At 38.8% G+C, this 22,715-nt stretch overlaps 1 protein-coding gene across 1 annotated transcript in view; it reads left to right on the top strand.

Moving 5' to 3' along the window:
- The window catches only part of LOC122805674 (neurexin-2-like), a 2,559,176-nt gene that overhangs the window by 2,075,477 nt on the left and 460,984 nt on the right, over positions 1–22,715 (top strand). The window contains exon 5 of the mRNA XM_044076003.1: positions 514–543. Coding sequence (XP_043931938.1) covers positions 514–543 — 30 coding nt within the window. The remainder of the gene's footprint in view (positions 1–513; positions 544–22,715) is intronic.

Below are 22,715 nucleotides of genomic sequence, written 5' to 3'. Positions count from 1 at the left end.
GGATATACATCTAGACAGCAGATAAACAAGAGACATGCAGAATGATTTTTGGGGTATCTTGTTTACCCAGCATGTTAAAAGTCATTTAGATGCTGGCATAAGTCAGCACTGTATTTTCTTATTCTTTCTTTATATATTTTTTTTCAAATGATGAAAGACAGTAGTAGCAGTCACTGGTCAATGTCCTCAATAGGAACCTCATAGTCTCTAATGCTGTTAGGGCTCATAACTGGAACTGCTTTCAGTGACATTTGATATATGTGTTTCCATTTGTTCAATGAAAAAAAAAGCATTTCTTGGCAGCTTCAAAGTTGCAAAATGCTTTTTTTTCAAATATTTTTACAATATAAAAATATCAAACTATCTTTTATTTTATATTTCGACATCCATATTTTCTCTTGGATGTCTGTCACAAGTTGAAACAGAAATTGTGACAACTGAAATATTCTTTTTCCCGTGAGTTTTTGACCTTATTTTATTTTTTTCTTTCTTTTCTTTATTTGTTCCTTCAAGGTCCAGCTCACCTGACGTTAAACAACCAAGGTATGGGTTAATTTATTTACTTTATTTTTTTCTTCCACTTCTCATTATCTTACCCTGTCATACCTGCTCTGTCACTTTTTTTTAATCAGCATTCATGTGTTGTTGTGCTATCACCTCTCTCCACTGCTTCATTTTTTTAGCTGCAGTAGTTCCACTGTTTTAGTTATCATGGCATGTGCCCCGGATATGAAATACCTTTTCTTTTTTGGTAGTGACAGAGATAATATTATCTCTCTAAACTGGCTCCTTCGAGGTATCAAAGATTGCTGTATTGTTTCTTTTGAAGTGGCTTATTTTTGCAGTATTTGAGAGATGGTAAAACCTGCAGGGATTATACATTTCAAATCATTTTGGAACCAAGATACATCAGTAAAAACAATTCTGAAAACAAACACAACTAAATTGCTGTGATTAGGGTTGTTGATGATAGTATTAAAATAAGTGAAATTGTTGAAGTTGTTTTTATTCAGAAGCTAGCAGTCAATATCTTTTACTGGAGTGCGTTTGTACTCTTGTCAATTTGCATACAAAGTACCCTTTTATTGTGCTTTTTTTCATGTATTCAAACTTTATTTCCTTATCTGTACTACATTCATTCTCCAATGAGAAACTTGTCTCATCTGATGCATAGGATGACAAAACAGGATGACTCCTAAATTGAGTTATGAGACTATTGTAAGTAAAAAGCAATGAGACATACCTTGCATAACCTCAACTAGGTCATTTTTCCAAAGGATTAGTATTTAAACTGTCAGTGTTTGTACATCTAAGGCAGCAGTGTATAGTTATAACTTCTTATATTAGTTTTCTTCCCTGCAGATAAAGGATTTCTGGTAACATATGAGGAAATAAACATTTATGTGTTTATGAAGTTTTGTGTGTGTGTGCGTGTGTGCGTGTGCGTGTGTGCGTGTGTGCGTGTGTGTGTGTGTGTGTGTGTGTGTGTGTGTGTGTGTGTATCTGTGTGAAAGCTAGCATTTGCGTTTCTCTGTCTCACTTCGGGGAGTGAAGGACTGAATAAGATTTCTGTCAATATAGTATATTTTTACACCTGTGCAAATCACACTTGAAAAAAACTAAGATGAGAGGTATGTGCCTGCCCTCTGTCTCTCTCCTTGTTGCTCCCACTCAGTTTCACATAAACACACACACACACACACACACACACACACACACACACACACACACACACACACACACCTGCATTACTTTTGCTGTATTTTTAATCTGTGTTAATGAGGGGAAGTAAAGGGGCATGTTCTTGTGAGTGTTGATGCAGTTACTTTTCTCATTTGTCTAATTTATTTTAATTTTCCTTTTATTTACTTAATTTATTACATTCACTAAACTTCCACATATGGTGTATGTAAAAAAGATGGTGGCCATTTTGTTCTCAGTTCATGCTTTAAAGCAAAGTAATGTGCTGCCGTGAAGTCACAGTAAAGATAACTGGCTCTTCTCATACATTGACATCCTGTTAGACAATGTCTGTTCTCCAGTATGGCATCATCTTCAGGTTCTGCCCATTTTTAAGGTTTATTGAAATACCATTATTAGGAGAAAAAAAATCACAGCTTACCCTGGCAAAACTGATTATCTATCTCTAGTGATATCAGTATTTTGTGATAAGAAGCTGGCAATGATAAGATTACGCCTTATACAGGGCATTCTGATGTATTTTATAAATAATGAAACTTTTAAAATACCTAGAAATTTGCCTTTAAAATTAGCAGTGCAGTAACTCATCAGTTAGACAATATCCTTGTAAAGTTCCAGTTTCTAGAATTTGAAGATATAGACGTATGTCTGGTGCACTATACAGGCCAGATCTCTCTATTACTCCAAGGCTAAATTGTAGATCGGATAGATAACAGGATTGTACTTTTCTCTCTTTCTGCCCATTTTCTGTCTTTCTCACCTACTCTCAATTTTTTCATCTTTATCTATTGTTCTGTTTTATGATACTTGCCATTCTAACTAGTAATGCAGACAAGAATGCTGCCAGCTGACTACTGGTATAGCATATTAAGAAGTTAGTAACAACCACAGGCTAATAACCATACAATTGATACTGCCAGTAGCACACAGACTGTAAGAAAACAGTGAAAAGCAAGTAAGGCAAGTATGTATGTATGTATTCACCATTTGCATAAAAAATGTCAATGAGTAAAAAATATGCCTTCAGCAAGATATTTATTTGTACTTCTTACTTTACTCAAACATACAGGAATGTAAACTTGAAACATGATACTGGCATTGATTATATACTAAGTTGGAGATTGCAGTATCTCAAATAATTCCTCTTAAGTGTCAGGTGTGTTAGAGGCCTGTTCTCCATGTCAGGGTATAAGGATTTGAATTTATACTTTTACAGTTACTTTTGTAGTTCACAGTTTTCATTTTAAATCACACTGGTTTTCAGTTTTCCCAGTGTTGAACATTAGATAGCTGAATTTTATTTCATGCGTATATATATAAATAGATATTTATCAGGTACAAATCTCTTTTAATGGTAATCATATCAATGAATTTCATGGCTTTGCTTGAGAAGTGTTTAAAATGATACTGTAAAAATGTGAATACTGGTTATTTCAATACAAGAGTAGGTCTTCATGTATACTCAGAAATATCTGAATATGCATGAAGACCTACTCCTGTATTACTCTTTCTACAGTAAAATGCTGTCATATGCAACTTTCATTTTTTTCCATCCCTCCTCTTCATTCATCGCAATTTAGTAGATTCACTACATGATACACAACCATGTAATGGTTTTGGTTTCACATTAACAGCCTGTGTCAGGATGTAGATATTTTACTCAAAATCTGCCAACTTAGAAAGAGATCAGTGCTAAAGTTCTTATCAGTGTTAAGGAGTGTTTGATCCAAATGAAAATTGTAAAACCGAGGCTGTGTCAGATTCAGTTGGTATGCTAAATGCCAAACAGTCCTATTTTTTCTTGGCAATGTAAAATCAGTAATCACAACTGAAAACTAATACCTGCCAAGCTTTGTTGTAAGTGACATCCATACCACATAATCTTCAATGCACTTGATTTATTCGTAAAAACGAAAGCAAATAAGTATGCCTCATGCTACGCATTTATTGTTAGCAGGAAACTCTGTGGCAAGAATGTTTATATTTATTGTTAACATGGAGCTGTGTAGAACAGAACTCGGCAGCAGATAACACCATCCTTTTTAAAATATTTTAAGCGAACAAGTAAGACTGTGACCAGTGTCCCTAGTCATTTGTGAAATGCAATAGGGATATCGCTGATAGTCACGAAAGAGCATAGCAGAAACAAGATTCATAGAGCCCATTTATGCTAATGTGAAATGACTTAAATATAATGAGATGCAAATAAGAAAATGCACAGCATGACCATCCATATAAAGCAGGGTTTATGGCATCCAAGTTTTCGAGTTTTAACTGTTTTATATGGATGGTCGTGCTGTGCCTTTTGTTACTGGATTTTGAACTTTGTGTTGGTTTATCAGTACGTTCAGCTTTTCTACATCTGTTTCTTAAATATTGTAAAGCACCTATGCTAATAAAGTATTCTTGCACTTCATAGTCCAGTATAGGTGCAGTATGCACATTCCTTGTTAAATGCGGAGCTTCACCTATCATGTCTGAGTTGCACTCCACAAACGTGGCCCCAGCTATCCCTTCAGTAGTTTGTCCAAGTATGTGCAAGTACTTCACTGACACACAAATGAATTATTTTCCCCATCAACCACTTCAGTAAGTTTTCTAAATATAAATAAGTGCTAAAATTACACAAAATAATCACTTCAACAGTTTGTCCAAGTATCCACAAGCACCAAAATTAAACATTTCTCCCACCAGTTCCTTCAGCAGTATGTCCAAGTATGCACAAGCACAAAAATTAAAAATTTCTTCACCAATCCCTTCAGCAGGATGTCCAAGTATGCGCAAGCAACAAAATGAAACACTTCCCTCACCAATTCTTTCAGCAGTATATCCAAGAATGCACAAGTACCAAGATGAAACATTTTCCCACCAATCCCTTCAGCAGTATGTCCAAGCATGCACGAGCCGCAAAATGAAACATTTCCCTTCAGATACCTTTAGCAGTATGTCCAAGTATGCACAAGCACCAAAATGGAACATTTCACCACTGATCCCTTCAGCAGTATGTCCATGTATGCACAAACACTCCACTGCTCCACTGGCTCCAAATGAAACATTTTCCCCAGTGATCCCTTCAGAAGTCTGACCACATTTGCACAAGTATGTCCCTGACACCTAATGTAACATTTCCATCATGACCCCTTTAGTAGTCTGATGATGTGTGCAAAAGCACATTCTTAACACCAAATGAAATGTTTCTTTCAATGACTCCTACAGTAGTATGCCCATGTATACACAAGAACATCCCTGACAACAAATAAAACTTTTCCCCAAAGATTCCCATCAGTAGTGCCCATGTATGCACAAGCAAGTATCTGAAACTGAAATTAAATGTTTTCCATTTCACTCATATCTTCAAATTCTTCTGTTAAGTTGCTGCGTACTTGCTTAAGTTCAGGGTAATTTACACAGTGGGTATGCAAATTATTTCATTATGGATTCATTTCTATGAATCCTACTAATATGCAAATGTGTAATGCCCCTTTTCTGCAAATCAGCTGCCCCTCTAACTCTTATGCCTTAAGCATATAATGTTTTTGTACTAGGGAGGCATGTTTAGTAAAACACCTCCACATTTATTTATTCATCCTGAAAGTTCATGACTTGCTTAGTGACATACAAACACCAAAATGAAACATTTCCCCACTGATCTCTTAGGCAGTATGTCCAGGCATGCACAAGCACCAAAGTGAAACATTTCCCCACTGATCTCTTAGACAGTATGTCCAGGCATGCACAAGCACCAAAGTGAAACATTTCCATACAATCCCTTCAGCAGTATGTCTGACTATGCATAAGCACCAGAATGATAAACTTTTCTCACCAATCCCTTCAGCAGTATGTGCAAGTATTTACAAGCACTAAAATGAAACATTTCTCCACTGATCTTTTCAGCAGTATGTCCAGGTGTGTACAAGCACTAAAATGAAACATTTCTCCACCGATCCTTTCAGCAGTATGTCCAGGTATGTACAAGCACTAAATTAAACATTTCTCCACCAGTCCCTTCATTAATATTTCCAAATATGCATAAGCAGCAAAATGGAGTACTTCCCCAAATGATTCCTTCAGCGGTATGTTCAAGTATGCACAAGCACTTCACTAACTCCAAATGAAACATTCTCCCCCAGTGATCCCTTCAGTAGTCAGATCCTGTATGCACAAACATGTCCCTAGCACCAAATTAAACATTTCTTCCAATGACTCCTTCAGTAGGCTACCCATGAGTGCACAGGCACATCCTTAACACCAACTGAAATGCTTCTCTCAATGACCCCTTCAGTAGTATGCCCACGTATGCTCAAGCACATCCCTGACACCGAATGAAACATTCCCCCATTGATCCCATCAGTAGTCTGCCCATGTAGGCACAAGCACTTCACTGACTCCAAGTTTAATATTTCCCCCTATGACCCCATCAGTAGTCTGCCCATGTATGCACAAGCATGCCCCAACACCAAAATGAAATGTTTTCTCTTCCCCTCACATATTCATATTATTCTTTTAAGTTGCTGCTTACTTGCATACGTTCAGACCCATTTACACATTTCCTTTTTTTACTCAAATGAATTTTATTTTGATGAAATAACACAATAATTTAATAAATTCATAACATTCAATAACTATTTACAGTATTTACATTCAGCCTGACAAAAAGGATTCAGATAAAAACATCTGTAGTTAAATAATAAGCTAATATATTAACTATGATAGTTAAGAAGAGTTTGGTTCCATCTGTAGGGTATCAATCAAATTCAAAACATTCCTCCACAGACTATTAACCAATGGCTTATGAAAAGTTCTTAACTCTTTAGTTATTTTCTCCATTAGTATGCATTTTGTCAGTGATGATAGGAATTCCTCCATTGTGGGTGCTACATTAGAGTTCTATCTTTTAGTTATACATTTTCTGGCTATTGCTAACATTGTCCACAACAAATACATGTCATCTTACTATTAACAACATTCAACAAAATTAAAACCTTTGTCAAAACAAATATATCAGTATAGATATCTTGAAGAAATTTGTTAATCTCATTCTAATATGGTTTAATATTAGTACAGTTATAAAAATATGAGACCAGTCAGCATTAGAGGACAGATGACATCTCCAATATAACTTGCTGTTTGAAGGATTCATTTTTGAGAGTTTCTCAGGTGCCAAAAAGGATCTGTGTAGAAATTTCCAATGAAAAATCCTCCAGAATTATGAATAAGAAGTTAGTTTAACTGAAAATAAAATGTTTGTTTTATCTTCCATTGATAATGATACTTGAAACCTTTTAGTTAGATATTGCCAGTAAGAATCTTTAGGAGCTGTCTTATAGACAATTAAAGTGTTATATAGATATGATAATTCATTCTTAACATTGATATTATTATATAGAATTCCAAAAATCCAGTTTATGATTTTTGGTACAGTTTTGAAGAATTAGTTATGTATTATTCTACACAGATCCTTAGTGTATGCTGTGGCACTTTGAAGAACCAACCAGCCACTAGGGGATAGGCCATAAATTGACAATATACTTTGTGTGTTCAAAGCTTGTTGGTTTTCAATACATTGCAACCAACAAAATAGGTTATTATTTTCCTATAAACCAAAAATCTCTCTATGTGTTTTATCAGGGAAATCCCTTGTAATAGTAAATTGTATTAAAAATGTACGCTCTCAGAACCTATTACATCAGGTTCCTCTGTCTTTGACCCTTCAGCTCCGGGGATTCAACCTGTTTCCTCTCAGCCATTTACTCTATCTTCGATGGCTTAGTCTGCAGCCGAGGGTTCTGGGAGCCGACGCTCTCATGTCCTCTCTGAGGGGGACAGTCATTCTGGGTTCTCGTTAGAACCGACCCTCCCTCTCGAAGCCTCAGCCCGACTCATCTTGGCTCCCACTTCTGCTTCAGAGTCTGTCCCTCTTGCTAGGAGTCAACCATCTGCCCCCTCGGAGCAGAGGTCTTCTTCAGAGCGGTGGGGGGGAGGCTTTCAAAGCTATAGAGGAGGCTTTATCCTCTGCCAAAGCCATTTCTTTGGAACCTGTGTCCCACCAGAAACCGGTAGCAACCTCTTCCCCCCTGCCACCCTCACAGCATAGGGAAACAGAGGCCCAAGTAGCCCCCATTGGAGGTGCCCCCTCTTCCAAGACCTCCCCAGATTATCCTACTGGTGTGCTCCCTTGGAAGAGGCTATGTACAAGGAAACATGTCAACTCCCCTGAGTCTGTCACATCAGACACTGATTTAGAGGCATCAGAAGGGTCCCCTAGATCCCCCTCTGAGGATGTCTCTTTTTCTGACATCCTAGAAATCCTTAGACAGAGGGGTGATTGGAAGACCTCTAACCCTACTGAGGATGAATCAGTGTATCTTGAGGCCTTTGGCTCCCAACCTTCCACTTCCTGGGTGACACTGCCTTATGACCAACTTTTGGGGGTCATATCGCGGAAAGCATGGACCTCTCCAGATTCAGTGGAAGCCGTCGCGAGGAGGCCAAACAAATTTATGACAGCACCTGAGGACAAGTCTTTCCTTAGTAAGAGAGTTCCAGTTGATGCTATGGCTTTCTCTGATCGTCCCTTCTATCGAACCTGAGGGGTTGCCCGACTGTCCATCTCTGGAGGCAGTTGGGGGTCGTATATCGCTATACCCAAGCACCTGGCTAATTATCACTCAAGTTCGTTGGGTACACATAGTAATATCCAGATGTTACCTGATTCCCTTTATTTCCAAACCCTCAACAAAACCGTCTCTTCCAGACGTATCACCCATCCAACTAGACCGTGCAACATCAGAGGTCATCTCATTGCTGCAAAAAAGAATCATCCAAGAAGACCCCACAGAGCAAGTAGGATCTGGAACTTACTCTCGATTCTTTTTAGTTCCAAAAAGGACAGGGGACTGGAGATCAATTCTAGATCTCAACAGGCTCAAAAAGCATGTAAGAAAATGAAAGTTCCAAATGGTCACTCTGCAGTTGATATTGCCCTTTATCAGGAAAGACAACTGGATGTGCTCAATCGATGTCCAGGATGCGTACTACCACATCAAAATGGACAGGCACTCCAGGAGACACTTACGCTTCCGGCTGGGAGCCAGTCATTTTCAGTTAAGAATACTGCCCTTTGGCCTCACTGCAGCCCTCAGAGTGTTTACCAAATGCATGGCAGTGGTAATGAGATGTCAAGGATACCAGGTGTTTCCATACCTAGATGACTGGCTCCTGACTGCTACCACCAAGCATCAACTCATAAGGACCAGGGCCGAGACTCTATCCTCGTGGGACAGTTTAGGCATCACTGTCAACTTGCAAAAGTCAGTCTTATCTCCCTCGCAGCATATTGTATATCTAGGCTCAGAAATAGACACAACCACCATGTCAGTAAAGCTAACACAGGAAACAGTGGAATCTCTACGCAGTCATGTTAGATCCTTAATAAAAAAACAAAGAGTCCAGACCAGAGTAGTCCTTCAAGTCCTAGGGACTATGGCTTTGACTATCTTATTAGTTTATCTTGCTCACCTACATATGAGGATTCTCCACTGGATGATATTTGCGCAATGGTTGATGTAAGACCTTCCATTGTCTCACCAGATATTAATAACAAATGCATGCAGAAAGGATCTGACATGGTGGTTACACATGAAACAATTTATCCTAGGTCGCCCACTTGTTCCTCCCCAAGAGAAAGCAGTTTTGACCACGGACGCTTCCCAGATAGGGTGGTGGGGCATTATCTGGGAATGACAGTCCAAGGTACTTGGCAGAACCATGAGAACCACTTACACATCAATGTTCTGGTGATGAGAGCGGTGCTATGTGTTGCAAGCACTTCACAGCTCCCTTCCCACTGGGACGATTGTGATTCAATCAGACAACACGTCTGTCGTGTGGTACATAAACACACAGGGGGGAACCAAGTCTTACCCGCTTTGCTGAGAGAGCTTAAGAGTTTGGAAATGGGTGATGGATACTCAATGCTTCCTGATAGCAACGCATATCCTGGGGAAATCCAACGTAATAGCGGACAAATTCAGCTGAGCAATTCTGATGCCTCACGAGTGGTCCCTGAATCCAATGGTTGCAAAAGAGATCTTTCATAGATGGTGCCAGCCTTGCTGCAATCTATTTGCCACTCACATGAACACCAAATGTAGCAGCTACTTTGCCCTTTTTCCCCATCCGGGGATGTCACCCAAGGATGCTCTAGTTCATGATTGGCCCCCGGGACTTCTTTATGCCTTTCCTCCTTTTTCACTCATTCCCAAAGTAATACAGAAAGCAAGACAGCTGAGGAGTTCCTTGATCCTCATTGCTCCTTACTGGCCTCAACAAGTTTGGTTTCCTTTCCTGTGGCCCTACCTCTTGGAGGAACCATGGACTCTGGATCCATCTCCAGATCTCCTGATTCATCAGTCAGGACAGTTCCATCCCTTCCATCCACACCCTCAAATTGACAGCATGGCTGCTACAATTCCACAAATAGCCATGTATATTCCCTTATCCCCAGTGGTCAAACACATCTTAATTTCATCCCATAAACCTTCCCTCAGAAACTATATTCTAGCAAATGGAAAAGGTTTTCTCTTTGGGCTATGAATCGGGGCTTAGATCCATATACGGCTCCTTTAGAATCCATTTTATCCTTCCTGACAACAATTTTTCATAAAGAAGCGGCAGCTGCTACAGTTAAGAGTTCAATTAGCTGCCATTTCCAATTTCCATTTTGGTTTCATGGGAAATCCAATCATGCAGTACTTCCTGGGTAAAACTTTCTTAAAAAGAGTTCTTCTTCTTAGGCCCCCAATAAAACAACCATTAGAACCCTGGGACTTAAACTTAGTCCTTTCATCTTTGATGTCTGCACCCTTTGAGCCATCCTCATCATCAGATTTAAAGTTGTTATCATGGAAAACCTTATTTTTGGTAGCCATAACATTTGCAAGGAGAGTTTCAGAACTACAAGCTCTAACTATTCGACCTCCTTACATTATTTTTCACAAGGATAGAGTCTCTCTCAGGACAAACCCTTCTTTTCTTCCTAAAGTATGCTCAGAGCCCAATCTGAATACTACCATTGAGCTGCGTTTTTTCCAAACCACTCTAATAAATCAGAGTATACACCACACCATCTAGATGTCCACAGGATACTCAGGTTTTATTTGCACAGGACTAAAGAATTTTGGAAATCTGATCAGATTTTTGTTTCCTTTTCTGACAAAAGGAAAGGCTTGCCTGTTTCTAAAATTGCTCTTTCGAAATGGCTTTCAGATTGCATATCCTTTGCTTATCAACAAGCTGGTAGACAATTACCTGTTAAAGCTAAAGGTCAGCCTACTAGGGCTATAGCTACTTCATGTGCTTTTAGATCTAGGCTCCCAATTTATACTATTTGTGCAGCAGCTACTTGGGCAAGACCACATACATTTGTCACTCATTACAAATTGGATTTGGCCTCCCGCGACAGGTCATCCTTTTGTTTCACTGTGCTGACGAGTCTCTTCGCTGTCCCAGCTAACAAAAATTACGGTGAGATAGGACTACATACCATAAAGAAGTTATGTACTTACCATAACATTCCATGTTTGTAGTCCAGCTCGCCTATATTCTTGCGTCCATCCCTCAAACCCCCTTCCTGTTTCTGTGAGATCTGGTGGACGTTTTTTTGGTGTTGCCTGACAATGTTCTTTTATTGTCCACGTGGTATGGATTATATTTTTAATCCTTTGCTGTATTTATACAGTTTCTTTCTTATTCTTACCTGATAGGTATTCATTGCTTTCTTGCAAACTAGATCTGGGGAATTGCCATGAGGCACCATGGGATAGGGGCTAGCCTCGAGCCAGTAAAAACACTCGAGCTTTAGTATCGGCCGAGTCGGCTCCAAACCCATCCAGCAAGAATATAGGCAAGATGGACTACAAACATGGAACGTTATGGTAAATACATAACTTCTTTTTACCAAAGGAGGGGACTACTGTCGCCCCTATTGCTACCCCCTTCTTTTGTTTGTAAAACTTAGTGCTAAAAATAAAATAATTATTTACTAACATTATATCCATTAAAGTTCTATATAGATATACTTGATGTGTGTCGTAGTGTGCATATTTTTGTAAAAAATTACTTACAAATTCTAACACTTCTACAGGAATCAACGTATAAAGGGAAACAATATCCACTGTAATCACAGTAAAGGAAGGAGTATTGTTAGAAATTTCTGTCCTCACATTAAATTCTCTAATTTGATTAGGGAAATCCCATGAGTCACTAATATGCGATTCCAGTTTCTTAACCAGTGTGTTGAAAACATAATCAAGGAACAGAGAAATGTTCTCTGTACTACATCTAGGTGCAAAAACTATTGGTCTAAAAGGGAGATTCTGAAAGTTTATATGTAATTTAGGGATACAAACAGTACACCTATTTTTGGTTCGTCAGTATGTAAAATATTGAACAATTCCGGATTAATACCAGCATTCATAAATAACTCATATAAGCTGTCATATACATTCCTATGACTTTTCAACACATCACATTTCCTAACCTCTGTGGGGTCTATATTAGAAACCTGAAAAGGCTAAATGCCGAATGTATGTACATTGACATATAAAGGTCGATGTACATACAAAGCGAAACACATAAACGGCAATAATCAAAATGCCAAACGTGTTTCGTAATCAAAACGCGTCAAACAGGTAAGCAAAATAAAAAAATAAACATAATTTTAATAAGCTTTTTATTCTTACAGCATTGCCTTATTTCTTCTTCACAACTTCTTCAAAATCCTTGATAGTATGATGCAGAATTGGGTTATAACTGGAAGGTTTACAGAACTTAATCTTAGAACTAATGCCATTCAAAATAAAACTTAAATTCAGCTTCCTAACATACTTTTTAAAGTCAACAATAGTTCTAGTTTCGTTAGCACATTGACTGGGAACAAAGTTCAACCCTAAGTTTAAAATTTTGTAATGAACATCTTGCAAACAAACATTAGGCAAATTATAAACATTTCCAAAAGTCTTTATAATTATTATTTTTTTTATGTTTTTTCTCAGCACTTCCTGTTGCGGCTTTTCCCCTCGACTCCTGGTGTTGTAACTCTGGCTCCTCTGCCTCCAAAAATGACTGTTAGCTGAACAAATGGTCATTCTATTAAATTCTTGTATAGAACCAGCATTATTGTTAACCAAACCTGGCAAGTCTTTAAACTCTTGAGCATTAGTACACTCAGAAGTTCCTGGGCATCCATTACTCTCTGCATGAACTCTTGTCACATGACACTGCAGCCTCATTTATGCTTTCACTGGTTCTTAAATTTAAAGAGACAATCTGATCACCACCTAATGTGTTAGAACTGTGCACACTATGCCCTTTAGAAGTCTGTGCAGTACAGAAGGTATTATTTCTATGATAACTTTTCTGATAGGTATTCTTGTTATTATTCTAAAGTCTTTTCTCCTGATCTAACAGGAAAGTGTTGCCAGACTCATAAGCTGCCACATCCCTTTGACTTTTCTTCTGTGTACGAAACACAGCTGCCTTCTCGAACTTGGCTACATTGTTAAAGACAGTATGATATTCATGCTGTAAATCACTACAATGTTGCAATTGCGCTCTAATAGTAGTATCCAAGTCAGTAAGACTTTTCTTTAGACTGTCAATAATGGAAACATTGTTTATTATAAGCAAGGTTAAAAATTATTTTCCAGCTTTACTGAAAAAGGAAACCAACTCATGATAGAAATGAGTGTCCTTGCTTACACCATTGGGAAATTTATAAAATCTCAAACCCTTCAGTGTGATGTTTAGAATTAGACAATGTTCAAAGTACTTGTTCTCAATAACTGAACTACAAAAGTGCTTTAAACGCTTTTCCATTTCATCAAACAGTTCAAGTAAATTACCTCTGTTGATGTGGTTCCCCTGTCTATTCCCACCAATTTGAAATGGGTTATGATTGTCATTTAAAAAGAAAGTAACATCTTTGAAAACTTTATTTCTTATGGAATTTTGACCCATAACAGTTTGAATAACAGTTTCTTCACCATCATTGGAGTCATCCAAAAATTCATAACTGAAACATTGATCCATTTTATTCAGTCTAGTCATAACATTTGCCAGGGTGTTTTGTAACTCTTTCACTGCAGAAGTCAATTTGTTTAAAGAATTGTCATGCATATTAGGTGTTAAATGTATTGTCATGCCCATCAACTCATCATTAGAAGCACCTGCCATGGTTTATTCGGCAAATAAAACCACCAAAAATCTAAAACTGAAACAATCAAGAACCAGAGAGAAGCAACCAAACAGCAAAAGTACACTGGTGGAAACAGGTGCACGGCACAATTCTAGGAATCGAAGGAGAAGCCGCAACAGGAAGCACTGAGAGAAAACATAAAAAAAATAAGTGCAAAGACTTTTGGAAATGTTTATAATTTGTTTAATGTTTTTTGCAGATATTCATTACAAAATTTCAAACTTAGGCTTGAACTTTGCTCCTAGCCAACATGCTAATGAAACTAGAACTATTGTTGACTTTAAAAAGTATGTTAGGAACCTAAATTTAAGTTTTATTTTGAATGGAATTAGTTCTAAGATTGAGTTCTGTAAACCTTCCAGTTATAACTCAATTCTACATCATACTGTCAAGGATTTTGAAAAAAGTTGTGAAGAAAAAATAAGGCAATGCTGTAAGAATAAATCTAAAAATATGTTTATTAATTTAAGTCAGAGTGAAATTAGAGCTTTAAATGAATTAAAAAGTTTCAAACATCTTAGATATATGAAGGCAGACAATGGGGGATTGTCATAATGACACAAGAGAGTTATGTTAATGCAACTGAACAAATGCTCAGCAATGAATTAGAATACACAGAGGTTAGAAAATGTGATGTGTTGAAAAGTCATAGGAATGTATATGACAACTTATATGAGTTATTAATGAATGCTGCCATTAATCTGGAATTGTCTGGCATTGAAGATCTGAGGATAGACAGAGCGAAACCATATTTCTCAGATGGTGCTGCTGAGATATACGCAGGAGAGGCCAGTGATGGCTTGGATAGCCAAGAGGGCGGTTCTAATAGGGACAATGGAATTGCATTTCCCATTTTCTACACCAGGGATGTAGGTACACTTAAAGACATTTTCTCTAAGCATTGGCATGTTTTATCAGTTGACCCGACCATTAAGAGCCTTACAGGTACTCGACCTAGATTCGTTTACCGGAACAAAAAGAATTTAAAGAGTTTGCTCTGCTACCCAAGGGTCCACAATGATCCACCTGCTTTGTTGGGTCCCTACATGACCACATGCGACAAATGTAATTTTTGCTCATATATAGAAACCGACCCTGTCTTCCAATATCCATATGGTTCGGGCATTTACTACATCAGGACGAGGGGCAATTGTATGTCCAGAGACGTAGTCTATCTAGCCTGCTGCACAGTCTGTCCAGCCTACTATGTAGGCAAGACCAATAGGACACTGAGGGATAGGATTCGTGAGCATGTATACCACACAAGGAGAGGTACTACACATAATGCACTATCCAAACATACTAATGACAAAGGTCAAGAGCATCGTTTTAAGTTCAGGATCTTGGAACAGATCTCAAGGACATATAGGAGAGGGGACATCAACAATTATACAGAGACCAGGGAAATCCATTGGATTATTAAGTTTAGGGCAGACATCACCCCAGGTCTCAATGGAAGGGTTCCCCTGCGACCTTTGCTGAAATCAAGAAGGTTATTGTCCAAAAGATGTTAAGAGGCTATGAAGAGTTTTTTACTTTGTGGCCAGTAGGGTCTTTTTGAACCTTTATATGCATAGATGCTCTGTTAATGCTTTGATAGTTGTGTTATTATCCCCCCCCCCCATTTGTCACACATACTTTTGATTCATTTATTTTAATAATGGATATGAATATGAATGGTTTTGTCTTGAAATGCCGTCCTGTTTTATAATGATGTATAGGCATTTTATATATGACTTTTTACTTGATATTTTTAATGAGCTATGTGCCTTTAAATAATGGACAGGATTTTGGCGCCATTTTGGCTTTTTAAACTGATGCTTATAGATAGTTTAGTTGTATAGGTCTGAAGAAGCTTATGCGAAAGCGCTCACCTCCTTTTATTAATAAACCTGCTTTTTACATACTTCGCCTGCACTTGGATTATTTACATCATTGGCTATTGGATTTAGGAGCTACTTGTGATTTAAATGAGACTGCAATCCTCCATTGTTTTGCTCAGCGGTGTTTGTTTTTAACTTATATGAGTTATTAATGAATGCTGCCATTAATCTGGAATTGTTAAATTTTTTGCATATTGATGAACCAAAAATAGGTGTACTGTTGGGTCTACTTTGTTTACACGAAAGCTTAAAACATCGAATGCATATGTATCGAACCATACGCATCGAAAGTGCGAACCATCGAAAACTGTAAACGTAAATCTCTGCAGGTGGAGATTTCTGTTTACTTCAATGCAGTGCGATCTCAGAGTTGGTATATTTAAGTAGCGAGAGGTGTGAGGGGCTTGCCCCCCTGCCTACAGCTGTTACATGTCATGTTTGTTGTGTAGTTCCATTTGTATTGTGTTTCGATGGTTTTTCGGTTCGATGCATATGGCTCGATGCATATGCATTCGCTGTTTTATGCTTTCATGTAAATAAAGTCAACCCGTACTGTTTGGTATCCCTAAATTACATAAAACCTTTCAGAATCCCCCCTTTAGACTGATTGTTTCTGTGACTAGATGTAGAACAGAGAATATTTCTCTGTTTCTATGTTTCCAACCCATTGGTTAAGCAACTGGAATTGCATATCAGTGACTCATGGGATTTCCATAATCAAATTTGAGAATTTCATGTGAGGACAGAGATTTCTGACAATACTCCCTGTCCCGGTCCCCTTCATTAAAAACACATTACACCAAATGACATTTGATGACCTTTATTAAACTTTCATAAACATAAATATAGTATCCAATATTTATTAATTACCACTGACAACACCATATAGGTGATTGAATTCCAACATCCACATTCATGTAATATTAATCAGGACAGTGTGACCTTGCTCCTCCTGACCCAGTAAGCAGCGTCCCTACCTCCAACTCACTTGCTTATGAAGCAGCATCGCATTACTCACTTCATTTACCATTTATTGAATTGCACCTCCACTTATTTTACTTATGAAGCAGCATCCCACTACTCACTTCATTTACCATTTATTGAATTGCATATCCCACTTATTTTACTTATGAAGCAGCGTCCCACTACTCACTTCCTTTATCACTTATTGAATTAACATCCAACCAAATAAGCAGCATCCTTACCCTGCTTGCTTATTTATCTAGCCACCTTCAATACTCACTTCCTTTCCCAATTCATTGGAATAACCATCCCAAACCACAGGGAGAACAGAAGAGGGCACACCTCTCCCTCTTCTCAACCCACCAGCCGAACAAGGCTGTTCCCCCTCTCTCCAATAACTTTTCAGCAACCTAACCACCATTAATACCTTAGGCCAACATCATTCAGTGTATCCCATCCCCACTGACTAAAAAGGATCCATATCATCACCTCCCAAAGCCCTCTCACATAACATAATAGCCAGTTACCCAAACAACTAAAACAAGCCACTGAGCCATTTCTTAAAGCCAGTGTAACAAACATACTTCTTAACCCAGTATAACCACTACACATGAACTAAATAATCCATATCTCACCACCATCTGAACCGCAAAGATTTAAAAGACATTCAGTTGTGTTAACCTTCCAACTCTAACTCCCCAATTATTCCCAAATCTCAACCTTACAAATGTTCCATACAGGCTGTAAAGCTCGCAAATCCACCTGCGACCAGGCAATCTTAACTGCACACAGCCAAGCTTAACTGCAACCTCGTGTAGCCTCCCCATAGACATAAGAATGGCCAAAGATTTTTTTTTTAACTATATAAATGAATTCTCCCCTTACCATATCCAAAGGCCCACCAATGCTCCCATATAAGTGAAAATCCCCTCTCCCAAAATGAACATATCAAAATCTGTACATATGCATACAAACTGGTTACGCTTCCAATTATTATAAGTAGGCCGTAATTCAACCTCATCATTCCCCCGAAGTATAACGCCAGACAGATGTACTACCTGCATCTATAGCCCACATCACATGCTCTCTAGCTCTCATATCCACCACTGTGCCTACCAACACCGTTCCCCTAAACAACTCAGTCATGTATCATCCTGACATGGCCACACTGCTTCCCCTACACTAAGCATATCTTAGTGCTGTTCTTCCTGTAACCCCACTTTCCCAGATTAAGTTTCAAAATATACCACCCAGTACATACCACTCACCTTCTTAGCCCAAGATGTCTGGAGAAAACCATAAACACAAGAGGGGCCAGGCCCCAATTTGGACAGTTTCGAATACTACTGTCACAAGTTTACAAAGACACAAAAAGGCTTGCAGAAGCATGAATTACCAAAGGGAATTCTACAACTCCAGACCTTAAAGATTTAACCCCAGTTGTCAGAAAACCTAAATTTTGTGAAACATGGTCCAAAATCTAAGGCCAAAATGTGGACTTCATGAGAAAATTGTACAGTAGAAGTATGCTGTGTTCCCTGATTCCCTCAAGAAGTAGTTCCTGAAAACTCACCTATGATATGCAGCAACAAGTACTCCGGCAACCGTCATACCGGAAAGATAACACTACCACCATACTACAATCCTGATTAATGCATTGACTGCTTGAACTCCAAAACACCTGAATAAACACCCCAAAATGTACTACTTCCCATTGATGATCCTGGCTAGAACCCTAACCCCTACACTCAAAACTAACCTTAACCCCCCACATGTTACCTATGCAGCTAGTAAGGAATTAAAGCATAGCCAACTTCTGATGAACTTCCAAAACATGCCTTGCGTGAGCCTTCTAGCTCTCAAATAAGTAGGATTACCTGTGACCTCAATGTGCTCCAGTCCAGCCACCAGCACTTCCATCCAAGGAGCAGCCATTTCCTTGCAACTCCACTAATCATTACTCACTCTGCACACTGCCTTTTGTGGCTTAATTGTGTGCCACTCCAGTGACCATACATCCACTGCAATAGCCTCCATCACCTTTCGGATCTGCTTCATTCTGTCCATCAACCGGAGTCCAGTCCATGCCTTTCCACCTACAAAAGAAAGAAGACAGTATAAGTTCATGGCCAACACTTAACCAATGCTTCTGAAAGACTACATTAAGCTCTGTCAGGGACCTGCCCTATTGATCAACTGCCCTACTGCTAACATTGCCTATAACCCCTATCATGACTAGCACGGAATATTTCCGAACCTGCTTCCTTCAGGTCATTGACCTATGCCTATGTTGTACTTCTCACCTTAGCAAATACACAGCAAATTTGCCCCACACATCTGCCATCTGAATGTGTCAAAGGAATGACAAAGAGGAATTCTTTAGTCCGGCTACAAGGCAATCTCAGACCCTGCTCTAGCAGAGATGCTCTGTATCCATAAGTCTAACGCCTTGCATAGTACCCGAAAGCTTAAGTCTCATATATGACATTAACCACCTGCTGGGGAGACAGATTTATCTCCCAGAGACTGTCCCATGTACATTGTTGCCCTTTTCAAATGCAACCTTGATGAGTGGATGGGTAAACCCATGTTTGTCGCAGGGCATCTTAGCTTAATTGCAACCAATCCCAGCAGGGATAGATAATTGTGACAAACCACCCATCTTCCCAAACCCTATGGGTAACATCCCCCTCCCCTGCATCACCCTACCATAGCATATTGAATAACAAATTTGGGAGAAAGAGCTAGGGCTGGCTTCAACTCCCCCCACAACCCTGCTTTAGTTTACAAGAGCAATCCAAGACTGAATAAAATAATGACTCAACAGGCCATGTGGTTCCCCCACTGCCAAAATCCAGTACATCAGTAATCCAGAACACCTACAGTCAGTGCCACAATATTATTAATTGTAACAGTTAAAATAAATAATCCTTATGAATCAACTTTCTCTATATTTGAATGCACAATAGCATTTGGGAAGAAATAATAACATTATAAAACATAAAGGTACAAAATAAACGTTCCAACTTCAAAGCACAAAAACTCCAAAACCAGGCAAATGACTATAGACAGCTGCAAAAAACGACTCACACTCTTCAAAATACTTTTTAAGCGATTTCATCCACCTTTATTTACGTGAACTTCTTCAGAAATGTTGAAAATGACAAAACAAGTTGTATAATACAATTATCACAGGAAATGATGTCACTAATTAGAGAATTGAAACATAAATTACTACATATTCAACCACCCCTTGTATACTTAATGTGTCATAAAAAACACTTTCCATCAAATTTGTAAAATCCTTAAAAATATATGTTAAATGTATAAATTAACACTAAGATCATCCGTCATATATAAAACTATCTATACATTAAAAACATTTTAAATTTATAACTTCATTATAAAACATTGAACAATACATTTCCAAACCCCCCACCCCCACCCCTCTTGTCACATAAAATGGCCAATCTGATGAACCTCACGTGAAAGCCCTGCTCGAATAAGTGCACTAAATTCAAGGCTTGTTATGAAATATCATACAACTTCTCAATATTTCTGTCCACTTTTTTTATTTATTTTTTACAATGTGTTGCATGTAGCCCCTACTGATAAATGAATATGTGAATGACTGCAAACATATTTGTAATTATCCACCAGCATGACAGTTGACCCAAGCTTCCCAAAACCCCTCAATCCCCGTAATGGCCAACAGCAAACCAAGCATGCTCCATCTGAAAACCCATGAAAATCACTCCCATCAAATGACAAATTTCCTGATGATGGAGGCCATCGACTGCCAAAAGAGAAATCTGCCACACATGCGCACTCTTTCGCCATTATACCAAGGGTGCCCCAGCCTGTAAAATACCACAGCCGAGCTGGAACTCATATCTTATATGAAGCACTAGCAGTACTAATAGTATTTAGAGGTAGATATATATACCATTTTATGGTACTCACCAATGAGACAGAATTCTCATCATATGCCACTGATACCAGCATATCAACCTGTAAAGCAATACCTGCTATCATGTGCACCCACCAAGCTTGCAAAAAAAAAAAAAAAAACAGTAACTGACGCTCCGAATTACATATAGGTCAGATCTCCACCTGCATTTCAGACCAAGACGGGCACCAAATTACCCTCCACAATCACACTCAACATCCCTTTACTGTTAGTAATGATCAACCCAAGCTTGGAACCCACCAAATTCACAGTCAGCATTTGCAGAGCCCTATACTTCATAACCTCTTACCACAAGAAATCTGTACCAAGGCTCACAACTCAAAACACAGCAAATATTGCCCCCAGAAACTTAGTACATTAATAGAATAGTAGGCATTTCCACTATCTATCTGAAGGAGCATGATTGAAGCTGTTTGAATGTATTTTGGTTTGTGTGCATATGTGTGTGTGTGTATGTTCATAGGTTAGTACTAGGCTAACTGCCCTTGCAAGCCATTTTAAGCCTAGCCAGTTATCTCCTGTGAGATTCAAACCCTGTACCTTGAGTTTGTAAGGCAAACACTTTAACCATTGGGCCACCCTCCCAACTTCTACAAGAGAAATGAAATCACAGATAGATTATAGATTAGTACTAAACTAGCTGCCTTTCTGGGCCATTTTTAAGCCTAGCCAATTACCCCATGTGAGAATCAAACCCTGCATCTTTGGTTTATAAGGCAAATACCTTAACTGTGTGTGTGTGTGTGTGTGTGTGTGTGTGTGTGTGTGTGTGTGTGTGTGTGTGTGTGTGTGTGTGTGTGTGTGTGTGTGTGTGTGTGTGTGTGTGTGTGTGTGTGTGTGTGTGTGTGTGTGTGTGTGTGTGTGTGTGTGTGTGTGTGTGTGTGTGTGTGTGTAAGTGGTTCCTTTGCTAATGGAATGCATGGGTTGCCAGGTAAAACTCTACTGCCATCAGGTCTGACAGTGCTATCGCAAGAAAAAGAATCTTTCATTTTGTCAGATCTCTAAGATGGCAAACAATTGATGCAAAACAGAATGCATCTCACTGCAGCCATAGCTAAAATTTACTCACAATTGTATCAATTGACTTACCTGCAGCAGGCAATTTATGCTAGCACTAAGGATCTTTCTGAATCTTAAGGAATATCTTAAGGCCACAAAAGTTCCTCACCAAAAGGATAAAGGGTCTCAAACATCTGTCCTATGCTGCCCGACTGAAAGAACTCCAGCTCTATTCAGTCGCTTACCGCTTGCTCAGAGGTGACCTTTGCCTAACATACAAGGCCATGTCAAACCCAGATTTGATGAATATGCTTCACCTCAAAAAATCTAGATCCGTCAGAGCCACAAGGGCGGGAGACTTAAACCTCGACACGGCTATTAATAGGATGTGCTGGAGGGATAGATTCATCACCCAAAGACTCCCTATGCTGTGGAATAAAATCCCGGTATATGTGAGGCAGAGCACCTCGCTGGCCTTGTTCAAGAGAAATCTTGACCAATGGATGGGAGATCGCAGATATACCCCAGGGATTACCTCAGTGTCACTGCTCAACAGAGGCACAGCAAAATAATGGGTATAGTTCCCCATACTAAAGGGGTGGCGTAAGCCACAAAACTATGGGCTAGGCTTGTAAATGCCCTCGGGCAGATAGCCTAGTATGAACCTATGAACCTATGAACCTATGAATAGTAAAATATTATGTGTTAAGAAAATGTAACAGGATTGAAGCCTTTGCTGCAGGGAAGAGAATATTTCATAAAGACTCCTGAATTAGTACCAAGATTTACTCAAATCACTAAGAAGTAAGGTGTATGTTATCCTAGCACCCATCTCAGTACTTCATTTCGATTACTTCTAGCGTCGTCATCTCTTCTGCCTTTACTGCCCAGGTTTCTGTACCATGCAGTAGTACTAGTCACACCACTTTTTTGTATACCTTAC

Source organism: Protopterus annectens, chromosome 6.part1 (assembly GCF_019279795.1).
Source record: "Protopterus annectens isolate FY-2018-M chromosome 6.part1, PAN1.0, whole genome shotgun sequence".
Classification (NCBI taxonomy): domain Eukaryota; kingdom Metazoa; phylum Chordata; order Ceratodontiformes; family Protopteridae; genus Protopterus; species Protopterus annectens.
This window is presented reverse-complemented; position numbering and strand designations above follow the sequence as displayed.